Below are 15,148 nucleotides of genomic sequence, written 5' to 3' on the forward strand. Positions count from 1 at the left end.
GCAGTACAGAATTCTAGTGATTTAAATCAAGAGGCTTAAACTGCAGCTATTTCAAATCTTGATTCGTTATGCATTCCCTTATCCTTCCAAATCTCTAAACTTAATGCGCTATGCTGCAAACAGTGCCTTCTTGCTCTTTATCAGCTGCCAGATTTTGCCCCTCAAATCATCCTGTAACACACATTTGGTTTTTTTTTTTTATATTCACTGCTTAAGAATTTTTTGTATTGAGGCTAAAATCTCAGAACTACGCTGTGTATCAAGGCTATCCTGGGGAATCTTTGCTTTCCAATGTGTTATCGGGAATCCAGATCAAGTAGAGCAGAAGCATCTGAGAAAACTAAAGAGCTTGTTCATGCAGGAGGAAAATACAAATTCTTCTGCTTTTAAGGCTGTCTGTTTTACCAAGAAACAGAAAATTGAGTATAGAGACATGGAAATAATTTTTGTCCACCACTTTGACCAAAGATGCAAGCCTCCACCACTAGTGCAAGCACTGGTGTGACTGACAGACACTCGTCATTCATGAAGTTTGCAGCTAATTTCCAGTAGAAATATTTAGATTAAGGGCATCCTTTTTGATTCTTTCTTTTTCCTCTTACAGCAAGGATTCAAGGGATTCCAGATTGCCCCGGATCGACACAACACTGTAATCAAATTTAATTTTGAGGGCTGTGACTTCGAGCTAACTCATGGTTCCGTAGTGATTGCTGCCATTACAAGCTGTACTAATACTAGTAACCCTTCAGTTATGTTGGGAGCAGGTAAGTACATCTGCTTGGTTTTATGTGCAGTAGTCGTTCTATGTCTCTTGCTGTGTATTGTGAAGACAAAGACAACACTGTGTTTTTATCATTTGGCATACTAGAATTGAGACTAGCCCCTAAGGAATGGCAGAAAAAACTCTGAAAATAATAGCTGGAAATGTGGGTTGAAGTAAGTGTATTTTTCCTGCACTGTTTTCTCTCCAGGTCAAACTGGAGCTGAATTAACCAGCACCTCTGACACTGATTAGTTGCACAGAAAACTGCTCTGTAGTTCTGTGAGTGGGGCTGAGGAGGGACTACTGAAAGTGAGCAACACAAGGAGAGGGTCAGTGAAGAAGGGTCTTTTATAGTTTAAATCTGGAGGTGCTGTTATCTATCAGCACAATCTGAAGCATATGCTTAACTGTCTGAACAAGAGTATGAAGGCAGGTAGGGACAAGTAAATGAGGAAAAATGTGCTCTCCGGAATTTCTGTCTTCCAGAGCCTTGTCATTTTCATGTGAACTGTATTGCAAAAGTGTTCGGAGGTGGACTTTGTTTCTCCCACTCTCTTACTTATCACTATTCAAATACTGTAATACAAATGTGTGAATATGAATAAATAAAATTTGAGCTAAGATATTTGTACTAAACAAGCTGCACTTGTCTGTCAGTAAGATACAGCTTGTGTTTCAGCAATTTTTTGCGTCTCTGAGGTGATCTTCAGAAGTACTGAAGAGAAGTATTGAAATGATTGAATGTATTGGAAAGGTTACCATTAGTTCAGATCAGCAGTGCCATAATACAACTCATGGTTGATAGCAGTATGAGTCAGGAAGTAAAACTTAAAAAGAGTTCATAATGGAAGCTATCTTGAAATTAATAGCATTTGGTTCTTATTATTTATTTGTATATCTGCTACTAAAAGTCTAGAAATTGACTCTTACAGGAAGCCATTCAGTTGACGTTAGAACCATTGCTTCTGCTTCCTCTTGAGAGGTGGAAAACAAATTCAACCTGAGATTTCACCATTAAATAAACTCATGAATGATAAAAGGATGTGGCAACTGAAGGCATTTTATTTCCAGAACCAGAACATAAATAAACAAATAAAAGGACATGATGACTGAGAAGGTTTATTACTCACACATCTTATTTCCAAAACTACTTATCTATGAGTTAGGAACCTGTAATGTTGTGTCTTTCCCCACTGTTTTCACAGAGGTGCAGGCTTGTTACCTGTATCTGCCCTGTCAGAGCTCAGGTGCAAGTTGAGCAGTGTGGGGCTGCCCAGGGCTACCAGGCAGGTGGCATCAGAACAGTGGCTGCCCACATGGCCATTGCAAAGGATTGATTAAGGAAAGACAGGGTTGCCCAAGGAGCTTGCAGCTCTGGTGCTTGTGGGAGCTGGAGATGATCTGATGGTGGTGGGCTAGTTGTAAAACTGGATGCCATGAAGGGTAGAGCATTGTATGGTGAAGGAGTAGAAACAGTACCCAAAGTCTGGCTTCTTGGTGGCAGTAGGGAGAGTGCCAAAAGCTGGTACTTTTCCCTCTCTACTGTGCAGCAAGGTCTGACAGGGTTGGAGCAGTGCTGTTTTGGGCTCAGGTGGTGGCTTTTTTGGTGCACTTGTGCAGTGGGGTGCCCAATGTGTGCCAGAATCTCTGTGCCTTCCTTTCTGAAAATCCAGGAAGTGAGGGAAGCCTTTTGCAGTCACAATTTATTTTGGTGAATCTGTTCAGATTAAGGCAATGAATGAATCTTTTCTTGCTTCCAGTCTGAAAAACTCACAAAGGTCCTTTCCTTCCCAGTACTTCTACCTTAAACATTTATTCATAGATTACAGCACAGTAAATAAGACTATCAAACGGTCTTAAATAGATCACTTCCAGCTAGTAGCCAGAGAGATTCTGTTGAAAGCTGACAGCTGAGAAGATACTGTCTTTGCCAGTGCTTTCCTGTGAAGAAACATGAGGTAAACATTCGGTTTCCTCTTTGTAAAAATGTAATTTTTGCTGCTCCAGCAGCATCACAAGCTGTTCCTTGATCCGTTCCTGGAGGATAAGGAAAAGGGTAGCCTCAGGACTCAACCAGCTTCTCTGGATTGGAAACAGGGAGTTTCTGCTGCAGGTGGCTCACCTATTTCTCTTGTCTCAGTATGGCTGAAGTTTGCACTTGCAGCCATTTCTGTGACAAGCTCTTCTGGTAAGCAGGTGGAATCCATCTGAACTGTCTGGGGATTCTATTGGGAGGTGCTCAGATGTCACCATGTTGCTGACATCATCACAGTGACATTGCTTGTGAGGTGCCCAATGCCTCTTAGATTCCTATACTTTTATTTGAAATTTTAGTAATCTAGAAAGCAGTCCAGCATAATCTGTGATGTTCTGTAAGCCTTTTAAATTATACTCCTCTCTACAGGATCTAGTGCTCTGTGTAAAAAAGAAATAGGTTTAATCTAGAGATAGTGTCTGGATGCAGGACTTGAATGTGTGCTAAGTTTGAGGAGAACGCTTAACTGGAGGAACTGGTGGTCCCTCAAGAGTATAGAGAGGCCTCGCTGAGTTTCTGGATTGTAGACAACCAACAACAATCACTTTGTGTTTAGTTTATCTAAAGGTATTTGTCACATGTTCTTGGGCTATCATCTTTCTCTGGGAACTCAGCAGTACTGGCCGTACACCCTTTTCCCAGACACAAAGCATCTTTAAATTCCGAGCAGCAGAGGCATAGGTGATTGTGGCCTAAGGGTTGGGAGGGATGAGAAGTGGAGGGAAGGATCTGTTTCTTGCACCTTTGAGAGGATCAAGATCCCAGTTCACTTGCCCTTAACAGGACAACTGGATCATGTCCATCCTGGTAATGATCACAAAAGTTGAGCTGTGTTTCTTTCTTCTGTGGATCGAGAAGTATGTTTCCTTTAGGCAGGCTGTCTTTACTCAGTCTTTTTCCTTTAGTTCTGCATTTGTATCCCTCACTTGTTCCACAATATACAGTTTCCTCAAACCTTTTTCTTACAGGCTAATGGTGTGCATTTTAATCCTCTTTGCTGTGGCATGGGGATTTTCGTCTTTCAGCCTGATGAGCTTAATAGCTCAAAAAGTTCAATGCCCAGCAGTCTCTGCAGATACAATTAAGCTGGTACTTTGAATGCGTTCACTACAATGTAATACATGGCAGCCTAAAAAATGTAGTGCCAAGAATCTCAGGGTATTCACTCAGATTCAGTAGGAGCTGTTACCTTTACTGCCTTACTGTTTGGCTTTGTCAAGCAGGGACAGAGTAATTTTCACAGTCTCTGGTAACTTTTTATACACTACCTTGCTGAGAACCCTGAGAGATATCCACAGGAAAGATGATAATTTTTTTATTCAAAGTGGAGTTTAAAATTATGTAAAACATAGAATGCTAGAAGAAATCCAAAATATGGGTAGTTCTTTCAAACTGCAGTAGTGTATCCTGTGCTCTAAATGTTATGGGAGGGCTCGGTGTTTGTGGGGACGGTGTTGATATGATACAGTAGCCTTGACAGCCATAATCTGACTTCGAAATAGATTTGAATTAAGATTTCCCAGAGTGACGTAAGTTCTGTCATTTCCTTGTTCAGTTTAGAGTTTGATATTGCATTCTTCTCAGAGCTGATATCTTTCAGACGGGCTGCCAGCCTCTCAAATCTTAGGATGATCATCTGTTCTTGGCTACCAAATCTCCAGGAACTCCAGTTTTACAACAGCTGTCTCTGACAGCTGGGTAGCCTCATCAGTTTCAAGAACGGGGCTACTTTTAATATATGATCTACCTTTTGGCCTTCAAATCTAATGGTGTAGGCCTTCTCACAAAATACTATAAGAGGAGGTCTCCAGGACATGTCTAACAGAATGCCAAAGAGCTGACAAAAAACAAACCAGTTTGAGGATTATCTTCCTGCTGGAGATCATGTTGAATCGAAGCAGAGCTGATGTGTACTTTCTCATCCCAGTAGGTCTGTGAGAGAAAAAATTTACCATTTAACTAGTTCTGGTTGTGACAAGTATTCAAATTTTACAAACTACTTTACCATCCTGGCAAGGAGCTGGAGAGGGTTTGTTTTCTGAATGTTCCTCTGTTTATAAACTATTCATTTAAATGGAATAAGGTCAGAATAAATATGTTTCTGGCAATGCATCGATTCCACTAGATCATCTCTATGCACATATATGCAAATAAGGACTATAAAATAAAATAGCACTCTGGTAACAAATTGTGATAACGACCAGAGTTGCTGCCCTCAGAAGCAATTGGTAAGAGTGCACCAACTGATAGGTTGGTTGTTATTTCAGTACTAAACTACCAGAGGTGGGAAAGTAACAATCCTTCATTGCTTTTTTGGTGAGATGTTTGTATTATGGCTAGTGTTCATTCAATCATTTTGATTTCTAAATATCTGTGTGCCACCCCCGTGTGAGTGCATTTTGTTTAACGTAATTTCCTGTGACTTTCTAATGAAACAGAAATTGCAGCCTGCATTTACAGTTCAACAGCACACTTTTACTATAGCTGGCTACTCTGGAATTAGTGCTGTAGTCCCTTTCTATGTTCCAGCTATTTAACAACACCGCTGTTAACCTGTTTATCCACCAAACAATCCCACTTGCAGAAAAAACTTGCAGCTATTCTTTGCATTTTTCAGGATTGCTTGCTAAGAAAGCTGTTGAAGCTGGTTTGACAGTGAAGCCTTACATTAAAACTAGCCTGTCCCCAGGAAGTGGCGTTGTCACTTACTACCTGAGAGAGAGTGGAGTCATGAGTTACCTTTCTCAACTAGGGTAAGTGTGCTTTTTGTACTGTTGTCCAGTGCTTAACTGTAAGCACTGCCAAGTGTTGCAATAGAATAACTATCTGTTCAGATGAAAAGATATGGCAAATGGCCTATAACATGCTCCTGCATGAATTAATGCATTGCTTCTGTGCTGAGTGACTTAGTGCCAAGTGGGGAAAGGGCTTGCTGCTTACTTCTTGAAGACTCATGTTCCTACGCAGGAAAATGCATTCTTATTCAAGAATAAATGCTTTAAAATATCATGAATGGCAATATATTGTTCTTTGTCTTGCTAGATAACAGCAGTTTCCTAGCTCTGTGCTCTGTATACATGGAATGTCACTGCAATAATAAAAATTGATCATTCTTAAAAATGCTGTTTTCAGCAGCAGTGGATTTGTTAAAACAGTAAGCCTAACCTATTGCTAAGGAGTTAAACACCTAGCTCCATAATAGTTTTTTAATTCCTTGATGATTTTCATGCTCTGTCTAGGTTTGATGTAGTGGGTTATGGCTGTATGACTTGTATTGGCAATAGCGGACCCCTGCCAGACTCTGTCGTTGAAGCCATTACACAGGTATGCATCAGTCAGATTTTCATGTGCAGATCGTTTAGGTAAGTTATTCTCCACTCTGTGCAGTCTTGAGATAAACCTTGTCATCTGTGTACAAAATAAATGCAGTTCATTTCTTGTGGGAGGTACTTGGGGGTCATTTGTAAGGAGACAGTTCTTGGTCTATTTTTTGATGTTACAGCATGATGCAACTCTGCAAACCTGCTGCACCAGCTTCCTTTGTCTCAAACTCTTGCAGGGAGACCTCGTAGCAGTGGGTGTTTTGTCTGGCAACAGGAACTTTGAGGGGCGTGTGCATCCCAACACTCGTGCTAACTACCTAGCCTCTCCACCACTAGTGATAGCCTACGCAATTGCAGGAACTGTCCGGATTGACTTTGAGAAAGAGCCTTTGGGTAAGACAAGACACTGTGGGATGCTTCCTCTCATACCTTATAATTACAACTAGTTGGAGTTGAGCTCATAAGAAATATTTGTCCCAAGGAGATACTTCAAATATGTGAGTACATCTGGGATACAAAGCATGCAATTGTCTAGCAGCAGAGCAAAAATGGAGTCTGTGTGTTGGAGGAAGGGGAAAGCCAAGTCTGCCCAATATTCTCATGTCTCGGGAGTTGGTTATATGTGGGTGGTGGTTTTTCATGGGCAGCCTGACCTAGTAGACTTCCTTTGAGTAGGCAGTTCAACTAGACAACCCTTACAGATCCTTTCTAACCTAAATTATTACACAAAGGTTCTGGAAGACCAGTAGAGATAGCAAAAGCAGACATATGTACAGGCATCCAGTTCATGAGGCCATCATCTGTCAGGCTCTTGTAGTTGGAAAAGGGTGTTTCTCTTGACTTTTGCTTGGGTTACAAGGAATGCACAGCTGAAGGCCACAAAATAGACTTTCATTTCTTCTTCTTCATGGAACATTTATATAGCGGGTGTAACATTATTGATTTATACAGGAATAACTGCTTCGGGGAAGAAAGTCTTCCTGAAAGATATCTGGCCAACACGAAATGAGATACAGGCTGTTGAGCGTCAGTTTGTTATTCCTGGGATGTTCAAGGAGGTCTACCAAAAAATAGAGGTAAACGAATCCTCAGGGAAGTGGTTTAATTTGTATTCTGTGCTATTCTGAAGATACTAAGTGAGTACATTTTTTACAGTGGTTTTCCTTTTGTTGCTGTTGTTCTGGTTGTGACAAGTATTCAAGTGAGATTTTATGTATTTTTTCAAATGACTCCTAGTTCTATAATTGGTTCTTATGGTCATGTCCTGAATATTGCAGATTATGGACTTTAAACAGTCATTTTAGGCTGATATTAGAGAGGGAGATGTTCCAGCCTCACAGATATTTTTCCTCAGATGACTTAAAATTCATCTGCACTACTTGGTAGCTTTAATGGCAGAGGAGAACTTGTACTTGGTAATGTATTTTCACAGGTCTTCCTCAGGTACTGAAACAAAATGTTCTTGGGGTTTACATGTTAGGAAAGTTTTCTGAGATTCATGATAACATTTTACAATTCCCAAGTTCACTATCTGCCTAGATAACATAGGTAATTGACAGAAAACTGGGTAAGTAGCTCTTCTTCTGTGAAGAAGGGAGGGTACTTGCATTTCCTTGCTCTTTCTTTTAATAGATATATTCATGGAAAACAAAGCAGGAAAGAACGTAGTGTCACAAGAACTTCCCTAAGAACCTGAAGAAAAAAAGGCTTTTGCAAAAAAAACGAGAGCTGTTGCTTCTGAAAACATAGAGATTTATGGAATTCTTATGTGTTTTTCAGACAGTAAATGAATCTTGGAATGCATTAAATGCTCCCTCAGACAAACTATACACTTGGAATCCGAAGTCAACATACATCAAGTCTCCGCCTTTCTTCGATGGTCTGGTAAGTGTATGTTTCCCCTTTGAATCAGGCCAAACATTATAGCAAACATGATTAATCTGAAGGATGATGCAGAGGAACTTCAAGGGGCCTGGAAGCATCCATGACAGCCTGCTGAGACTTCATTTCCAAGATGTTTGCATCACGTCCATTAATTTAAATACAAAGGCACAAATCTAAAAACTGCCAGGATTCTCTGTTGCTTCAAGATTTGTGAAAATTCTTCTTTCTTGTTAAGAAAGGATAATTTTAATTAGTAACAAAGTGAATTAAGGAAAAGGAATGGAACCCATATATCTTCTTGACTGCATTTAGCACTAAATAATTCAGTACTTAGATACAACTTCAGCACTGTTTAAAAGAAAATGCAGATTTCAATGCATGCATATGTCCAGGAATCCTGGATTTTTGTCTGCGTCTCACATATGTGCCACTGAAGCCTTCAGCTAACTCATCTATTTGATACATACATTAATTTGCTGACAGGCAGCCAGGACATGATACTTGGTTTAAGAATGTCCAATATGGTCTTTTTCTTTACCTTAACTCATATGAAAAGAGAGGCTCTATTTTGCAGATTTCATCTACATACTTTGTCTTTTTGAGAAAGGTAAAGAAATCGCGTGTAATTTTAAAATCATGTTCTTTGTATTTGTGGTGGCTTAGACTTTGGCTCTTCAGACCCCCAAAACTATAGAAGATGCTTATGTCCTGTTGAATTTTGGAGATTCCGTGACAACGGACCACATATCTCCTGCTGGGAATATAGCAAGGAATAGTCCTGCAGCCCGTTACTTGACCAGCAGAGGGTAAGCAGTATGTCCTTGTTACAAACTGGGAAGAGGAAACAAGCCACAATTACTACACTACATTATGGGCATTGGTATCAGCTGTCTCTTCATAGACACTCGTGTACCTTGGATGATGCTTGGAGAATACATAAAAGAGGAAAGCATCCCTGTGTCTGTTGTTTCAGCAGTTGACATTAGATCTAAAAGCTGGTGTAGGGTATGCAGATCTTTCCAATTTGAGAGCTGAAGGCGTTTGTATGGAGAGGGAAAGATGATGGTTCAGGCTGGTTTTTGTATTGAGTCAGTTCATAAATAAAAGAATGAGGAATCTTTTTCCCTGTTGAAGCAGAATGGTCATAGTCCTTTGGTCTGAAAACTGGTTCTCTGTTCGCTTGCAGCATGTACAGCAGTTTCACATAGCTAGGATATCATGAGTTTAGTGTTCAGTGTAGCTGCAATGACTGGCAGAGCTATGGTGGTCAGCCTACAGACTGTTGTAAACTGTACTTTTGCTATGGACAGTCTGTCAGTTCAGTACTCTGGGTTCAACTTAGGACAAGACCAGGCCTTACCGAGTCTCCTTGTTCAGTCTTTGCATATGATAAGTTGTTTGTTCTCTGGTTTAGCTCTGCTTACAAATTCTGTGGAGTTCTGGAGTTGTGGAACAGTATTAGAATTCAGAAATAATATTTTCACTAGATTTATTAAATCTTGATAGAAAACTGATTAAAACTGTGTGGTCTACTGACATTTAACCGTTTTGGCTTCTTTGCCCCACTACTGTCAGTCACCGGTTTGCGGGACAGTTCGACCCGGTACCGTGACAATTGAGGCAGGGGACCCACGGGCCCACACCCCGGGGAAGGGGAAGAGGGAAAGGGAAAAAAGGAGAAGGGAGATGGGCCCAGGAACAAAACAGCGGCAACGATCTGAGGAGGAAAGCTAATTTACTAAATAGATATCAGAAAGGAAAATAATATAATATAATTGGAATTGAGGCAAATGAATCAAATAAAATGAGCAAGAGAGAGAGTGTCCGATAAACCGAAGGCCTTACGCTAACGCTGAAGGCGGACGGCTGCAACAAACACCCACTGCCGAGCTCGGTCCCGAAGGGAAGAGAGAGTCCCGTGACTGCAGACAGTTTTTATCTTTCCCTCTGAGCGTAAACGCGTAAGAACGCAAAGCATCACAAAGTCCTCTGGGGAATGTAGTTCTTCTTCTCTTCTGAGACAGGCATACCTGGAACTATCGATGATCCACGGAGCTGGAACATTAACTCTTTAACTCTAAATGCACTACATGATGTTATGATGTGGAATACCAGTACCAAAAATCATAAAACCATAACAACTTTGAAATCTAAGTAGCTCCCTTCTGAATATAGCCCAATATAAACAGTTCAATTTTATGTCATGTTCTTGTGATATTTTTCTTTACTGATGAGAATGGAGTCTCCCCTCATTCCCACATCCATGTTTTCAAGCATAATTTTTCTCCCTCAGTTCTAACTTCAAGTAGAGCCTCTCTCTTTGCATTACAGATACTTATTACAGTGGTGTCTCTACCTTAGTTCTGGATGCTGTGGTTATATAAATAATCATGACAAATTTCAGAACCCAGCTATTAAGTGAAGCTCAGAAAAGCTGTTCTCTTCAATTCATAAGAAAGGATTATATTGCTTCTTCTGACCCAACATAGCTGTATCTCTGCATCACTGTCAGATATATTTTGTAGAGCAGAATATGAGAATATCAGTAAAGCTGTTTTCTATTTCCAGGCTAAGTAGGCAGATTTCTTTTATTAATTTTTTTCTCTTCTGTTCTTTTTCCTTCGTTAAGTAACAGTAGGAACACCAGAGAACTGGGAGCTGCTGCCATGATGAGAGCGATCTCAGAGACATTGGCTCCTGACTGTATTTAAACCAACACTCTGTCCTGTTTTTCTTTTCTGTTAATAGCTTGACTCCTCGAGAGTTCAATTCCTATGGTTCTCGCAGAGGGAATGATGCTGTCATGGCCAGAGGAACATTTGCAAACATTCGTCTGGTGAACAAATTTATTGATAAACAGGGACCTCAGACTGTCCATTTCCCTTCAGGGGAAACAGTAAGTATGCATGCTGCTTAAAAATGACACTCACTGGCAGTAGCACTGGCTTTCCTTCTTACAGTTTAAATCATTTAGTTCATCTCCTTGTGAGTAAAGCTAATGAGGGGACAGAAGATTCATTGACCCAGGGCAGCAGGTCATACATACTGCATAAGGTAGTGCTTCGGGCTTATGGGTGGAGAACAGAACCATTGTAGTGGAGAGAATGGGAAGTGTGGGCTGTGGTAGAAATGAATTCAGGCTAGGAGTCACAAAATGCTGTGTAACTTAACATGGAGCTTGGCATAAAGTGTGGGCTTCAGCTCTTTATGTGAAAACACAGTTTTCTCATTTCCCCAGAAGTGTATTTCAACCCACAGGAGTATATAAAGAGTTTGATATTTTCATTTCAGCTGGACGTGTTTGATGCTGCAGAAAGATACAGGCAGGCTGGCCATCCTTTGATCGTGCTGGCTGGGAAGGAATATGGTGCAGGAAGCTCAAGAGATTGGGCAGCCAAAGGGCCATTCCTCTTGGTGAGTAACTGGGAGGAGGATAATACTTAGAAGTTTGCTCATTTTTTTCAGGACGAGTATCTTACAACATTATTCTAGGTAGCTTATTGTTTTTCTTGATATCAAAAGCTATTCTAAAATACAAGCTGAGTCCAAAAGCTGCAGTAAATTTGCAAATATTTAAATATTCATAGAGCCCATTCTGTCAGGAAAACTTGACTGACGTTCAGCTAGCTTTCCATAGAGCTACACCAGGAAGGCCATTCTCTTTACTCTTGAATCATACAAGCCCAATAAACCTGGGGTCTGCTTCAGGCTGCCTTCTTCAGCTTGCTTATCAGAGAAGATACAAAGTGAAAGTGAAGTATTAGTGAACTTGAAATTTAGCATTGCTTCACTGTGCAAGTTTCAGGAATTCTTATCTGTATTGTGGTAGGATCATGATGTAAATCCAGTTTTGTTCTATTTCCTGTCCTACAGTATTCAGCAGCCTTTTCAAACTGATTCAGGTTTTCTTGGTATGCAGTTTTTGACTACAGTAGTTGTGTGCATTATTATACAACATGTCAAGAGGGTTAGTGTTTAGGATTACATTTGTCTAAGTTTTTAAAATTAGTATTGCAGCAGTGAATGTATGTGTAAACTCCGTTTGCATGTAGGCATGTAAAGATGGACTACGCTGCGCCCTGGAACATGTAGTGTAGGAGGAGAATACTGCAGTAGCAAAAATTACAAAAAATAACTGCTGGTTCTCTATCTGAATCATGTAAAAGACTACAAAAAAAAAAACCAAACACATGGAAAAAGTATGCAGAACTCCCAAGAAAATGCGTGTAGTTTTTTGACAATCCTTCTTTTCAAAATGTTTGAAAGTTGACATATAATCACGTTATCCCAGACAGTCCACTAACTAGCAGAACCTACTGACTAGTGGAAGTCAGTAAATGAAAGGAGGGAACCTCAAACGTACCAATTGTATTCCTACAAAAATTGTGTATTTCCCAGGGCGTCAAGGCTGTGCTTGCTGAAAGCTATGAGAGAATTCACCGGAGCAACCTCGTAGGGATGGGAGTGATTCCTCTGCAGTATTTACCTGGGGAGGATGCAAGGACTTTAGGACTTACTGGAAGAGAGCGTTACACAATTGTAATTCCTGAAAATCTAAAACCACAGATGAATATCCAGATCAAGGTATGAAATGCTAAAGGGCTGAGTTTTCTGCAGCACAGTGGTCTCATTTGGATTAACTGTTTCTTCAAATAATGTCTTTTCCAGTAATCTCTTTTCAGGAAGGCGAAAGATTGAGGGCAGGGGATTAGACTAGATGGTCTTTCAAGATCCCTTCCAATCCCTGACATTCTGTTACTCTGAGAAAGCAGTTATTCTGGAAGGGCAATAATGGGAGATAAAAGCAAAAGCAGCATTCCCAAACTGTTTCATTCAGCACAAAGCAGCACTGTATTTTGGAGTACTCTACAACTGTTGTCAATGTAGCATAGATCCCAATGAATTCATCAGTTTATCGTCAAGTAACTGATGAAAACAGCTTTCAGTAAAACTGAAGGAGTGTGATTCACTTCCTGCTCCTATCTTTCTGCTGTTCTTCCCATACAGAGCTCCAGTGAACGCTAATGCAATTAGTGTTGCTGTTATACCTAAGCTGAGAGAACGAAAAACAGAAAAACATAAACAATTAGTATAACCACTTGCTTGAGTGCTCAGCTTTCATGACACTGGCCTTGTATCAACAGTAAATCTGTCAGAGACAGTATGTGCAATGCCAGGAGTTTCCATATTCCACTTATTGTGGCTTGTTTCAAGCCAGCTTTCTCTGAAGCAGTTGGCTGTGGTCTAGTGTGGCACCTTGTCTTAAAATACTGGTGTCCAGTTGCTGTTCCCTTGGGCTATTAAGATGACAAAACTATCACCATGGCCTGTATTTTACTCCCATGTGGTAAGCTCTACTGTGCTAAAACAACTCTCTTTGACCCCAACAGCTGGATACTGGGAAATCCTTCCATGCCATCATGAGGTTTGACACTGACGTGGAACTCACTTACTTCCACAACGGCGGCATTCTGAACTACATGATTCGTAAAATGGCATCATAATCAAACACACTGAGCACAGCCACCCAGGTACAGGCCTGCTTCTGGTGAGCACGACAAAACTAATCAGTAATACTGAAGTTAGAAGAGTGAACCGTAAGGTGAACAGTGGTTTGTTGGATTTTTGTTGCTGTTCATTTCTTCTTTTTATTCTCTTAAAGGAGCCTTTTGGAAGGCTTTGCTGACAATTCTGTGTATCAGGAAACTTGTCACTTTTACCCATTAAAGAAAACAACTTTTTATTAGTTTTGAATGGTGATTAAAAATTGTAGTTGCCTTGACTTACTTTAGAACACAGTGCTCAAGTCATTAAAATGCTGACAGAATCTGTGGAACTGTTGAAGATCATATGCTGTTTTTATCTGTTTGGTCAATTTCCTTTGATTGTTAAGTTCTGCAGTTACATTAGTGGTCCAAAAACTAACTGACAGTATATACTTAATTTTTATTCCTTCCTGATCATCTATTGACGTCCTTTCTTGTTCAGTTGACCAGATTCTGAATCTAATAACTGAAATTAACTGTCTGGCTGTTCCTCAAATCAAAAGAAAATGTGAACTCTGTTCCTTTATAATCTAAGCCTTTGTGGAAAGGTGGACCTATGGGGATAATATTTCTAACAGATAAAATTAAACTTATTTTCAAGGAGTTACAGTGTGTTGTTTCATGTTATCCTAGGTACTAAGGTACAGAAGAAAGCTTCAACTTTATTTTCTTATTGTCCCTACTGGAGCAGGACCCCACCGATCATAGCTTGTCATATTTTAATTCTTTTGTTTCTTTGAAAAATCTAAATGAGACAGGATGACAACAAAAACAGTCCACTACCGACAGTCTTCTGTAGCTCAGTGTGATACTGCTGATTGACTTCCTTCCCCTGTTCTGTGTTCTCACAAAAGTAATTTACCACACTTCCAAGATCTACGTCAGCAAGTTTTATGGCAGTGAGCAACCAGTGATCAGAGTAATATGGTCGCCGAAGTCATAGCTATCTATGTACAGTGATACCAAATACCTTCTTACTCAGAGATAAGCAAGGTGATAGCACTAACTCTTACTCCTGACTGTATTTAGAGCAACTGCCAAAGAAGTTAACGGTGGAGAAATTCTTAATACTTGTATGTTGAGTGCACTTTGTTCCAGCTGTACTGGGGAGGGAACAGTGAAATTAGTTTTGAAAGAAGTCAGAGGACTTGAGGGAGGGGATAGAGATTACATCATACCTGCAGCAGCCTACTATTGCTTGATGACAGCGGCTCTGCTGAGGCTGCCACCTGAGGTACTGCTATCTCCAGATGTAGACTCCCAGAGATAATGAAGGGCTGGGTCTGCTCAGCTTGGAGAAGGCTTAGGGCCATCTCAGCCAGCTATGTGTACAAATACCCTAAGGGAAGGCACAGAGAAGATTGACACAGCCTCTTAAAAGTGCTGTGCAGCAACAGGACTGTAAGCAGTGGGCAGAAACTAAGACACAGGAGGTTCTGACTGAAAGTCAAGGAACACTTTTTCACTGAGGGTGACTGTGCATGTTCACAGGTTGCCCTGAGGTTCTGGACTCTCCATCCTTGGTGGCATCCAAAAACCATATGAGCATGATGCTGGACATCTTGCTGCAGGTAGGAGGCCCAGCCTGAGCAAAGAC

General features: G+C 40.5%; 1 protein-coding gene across 2 annotated transcripts in view; it reads left to right on the forward strand.

Annotated features, from left to right (window-relative positions):
• The window catches only part of ACO1 (aconitase 1), a 38,153-nt gene extending 23,999 nt beyond the window's left edge, over nt 1-14,154 (forward strand). For both annotated transcript variants that reach the window (XM_065745654.1, XM_065745655.1), the window contains exons 11-21: nt 605-764; nt 5,416-5,551; nt 6,038-6,122; nt 6,358-6,514; nt 7,073-7,197; nt 7,901-8,005; nt 8,669-8,811; nt 10,754-10,901; nt 11,297-11,419; nt 12,404-12,589; nt 13,396-14,154. In XM_065745654.1, the coding sequence (XP_065601726.1) occupies nt 605-764; nt 5,416-5,551; nt 6,038-6,122; nt 6,358-6,514; nt 7,073-7,197; nt 7,901-8,005; nt 8,669-8,811; nt 10,754-10,901; nt 11,297-11,419; nt 12,404-12,589; nt 13,396-13,509 (1,482 nt within the window). In that variant the 3' untranslated portion in view covers nt 13,510-14,154. The remainder of the gene's footprint in view (nt 1-604; nt 765-5,415; nt 5,552-6,037; nt 6,123-6,357; nt 6,515-7,072; nt 7,198-7,900; nt 8,006-8,668; nt 8,812-10,753; nt 10,902-11,296; nt 11,420-12,403; nt 12,590-13,395) is intronic.
• Nucleotides 14,155-15,148: the final 994 nt, after the last annotated feature.

This window comes from Cyrtonyx montezumae, unplaced genomic scaffold, assembly GCF_038088225.1.
Source record: "Cyrtonyx montezumae isolate F1298 unplaced genomic scaffold, pur_monq_1.0 scaffold_36, whole genome shotgun sequence".
NCBI classification, from domain to species: Eukaryota; Metazoa; Chordata; class Aves; order Galliformes; family Odontophoridae; genus Cyrtonyx; species Cyrtonyx montezumae.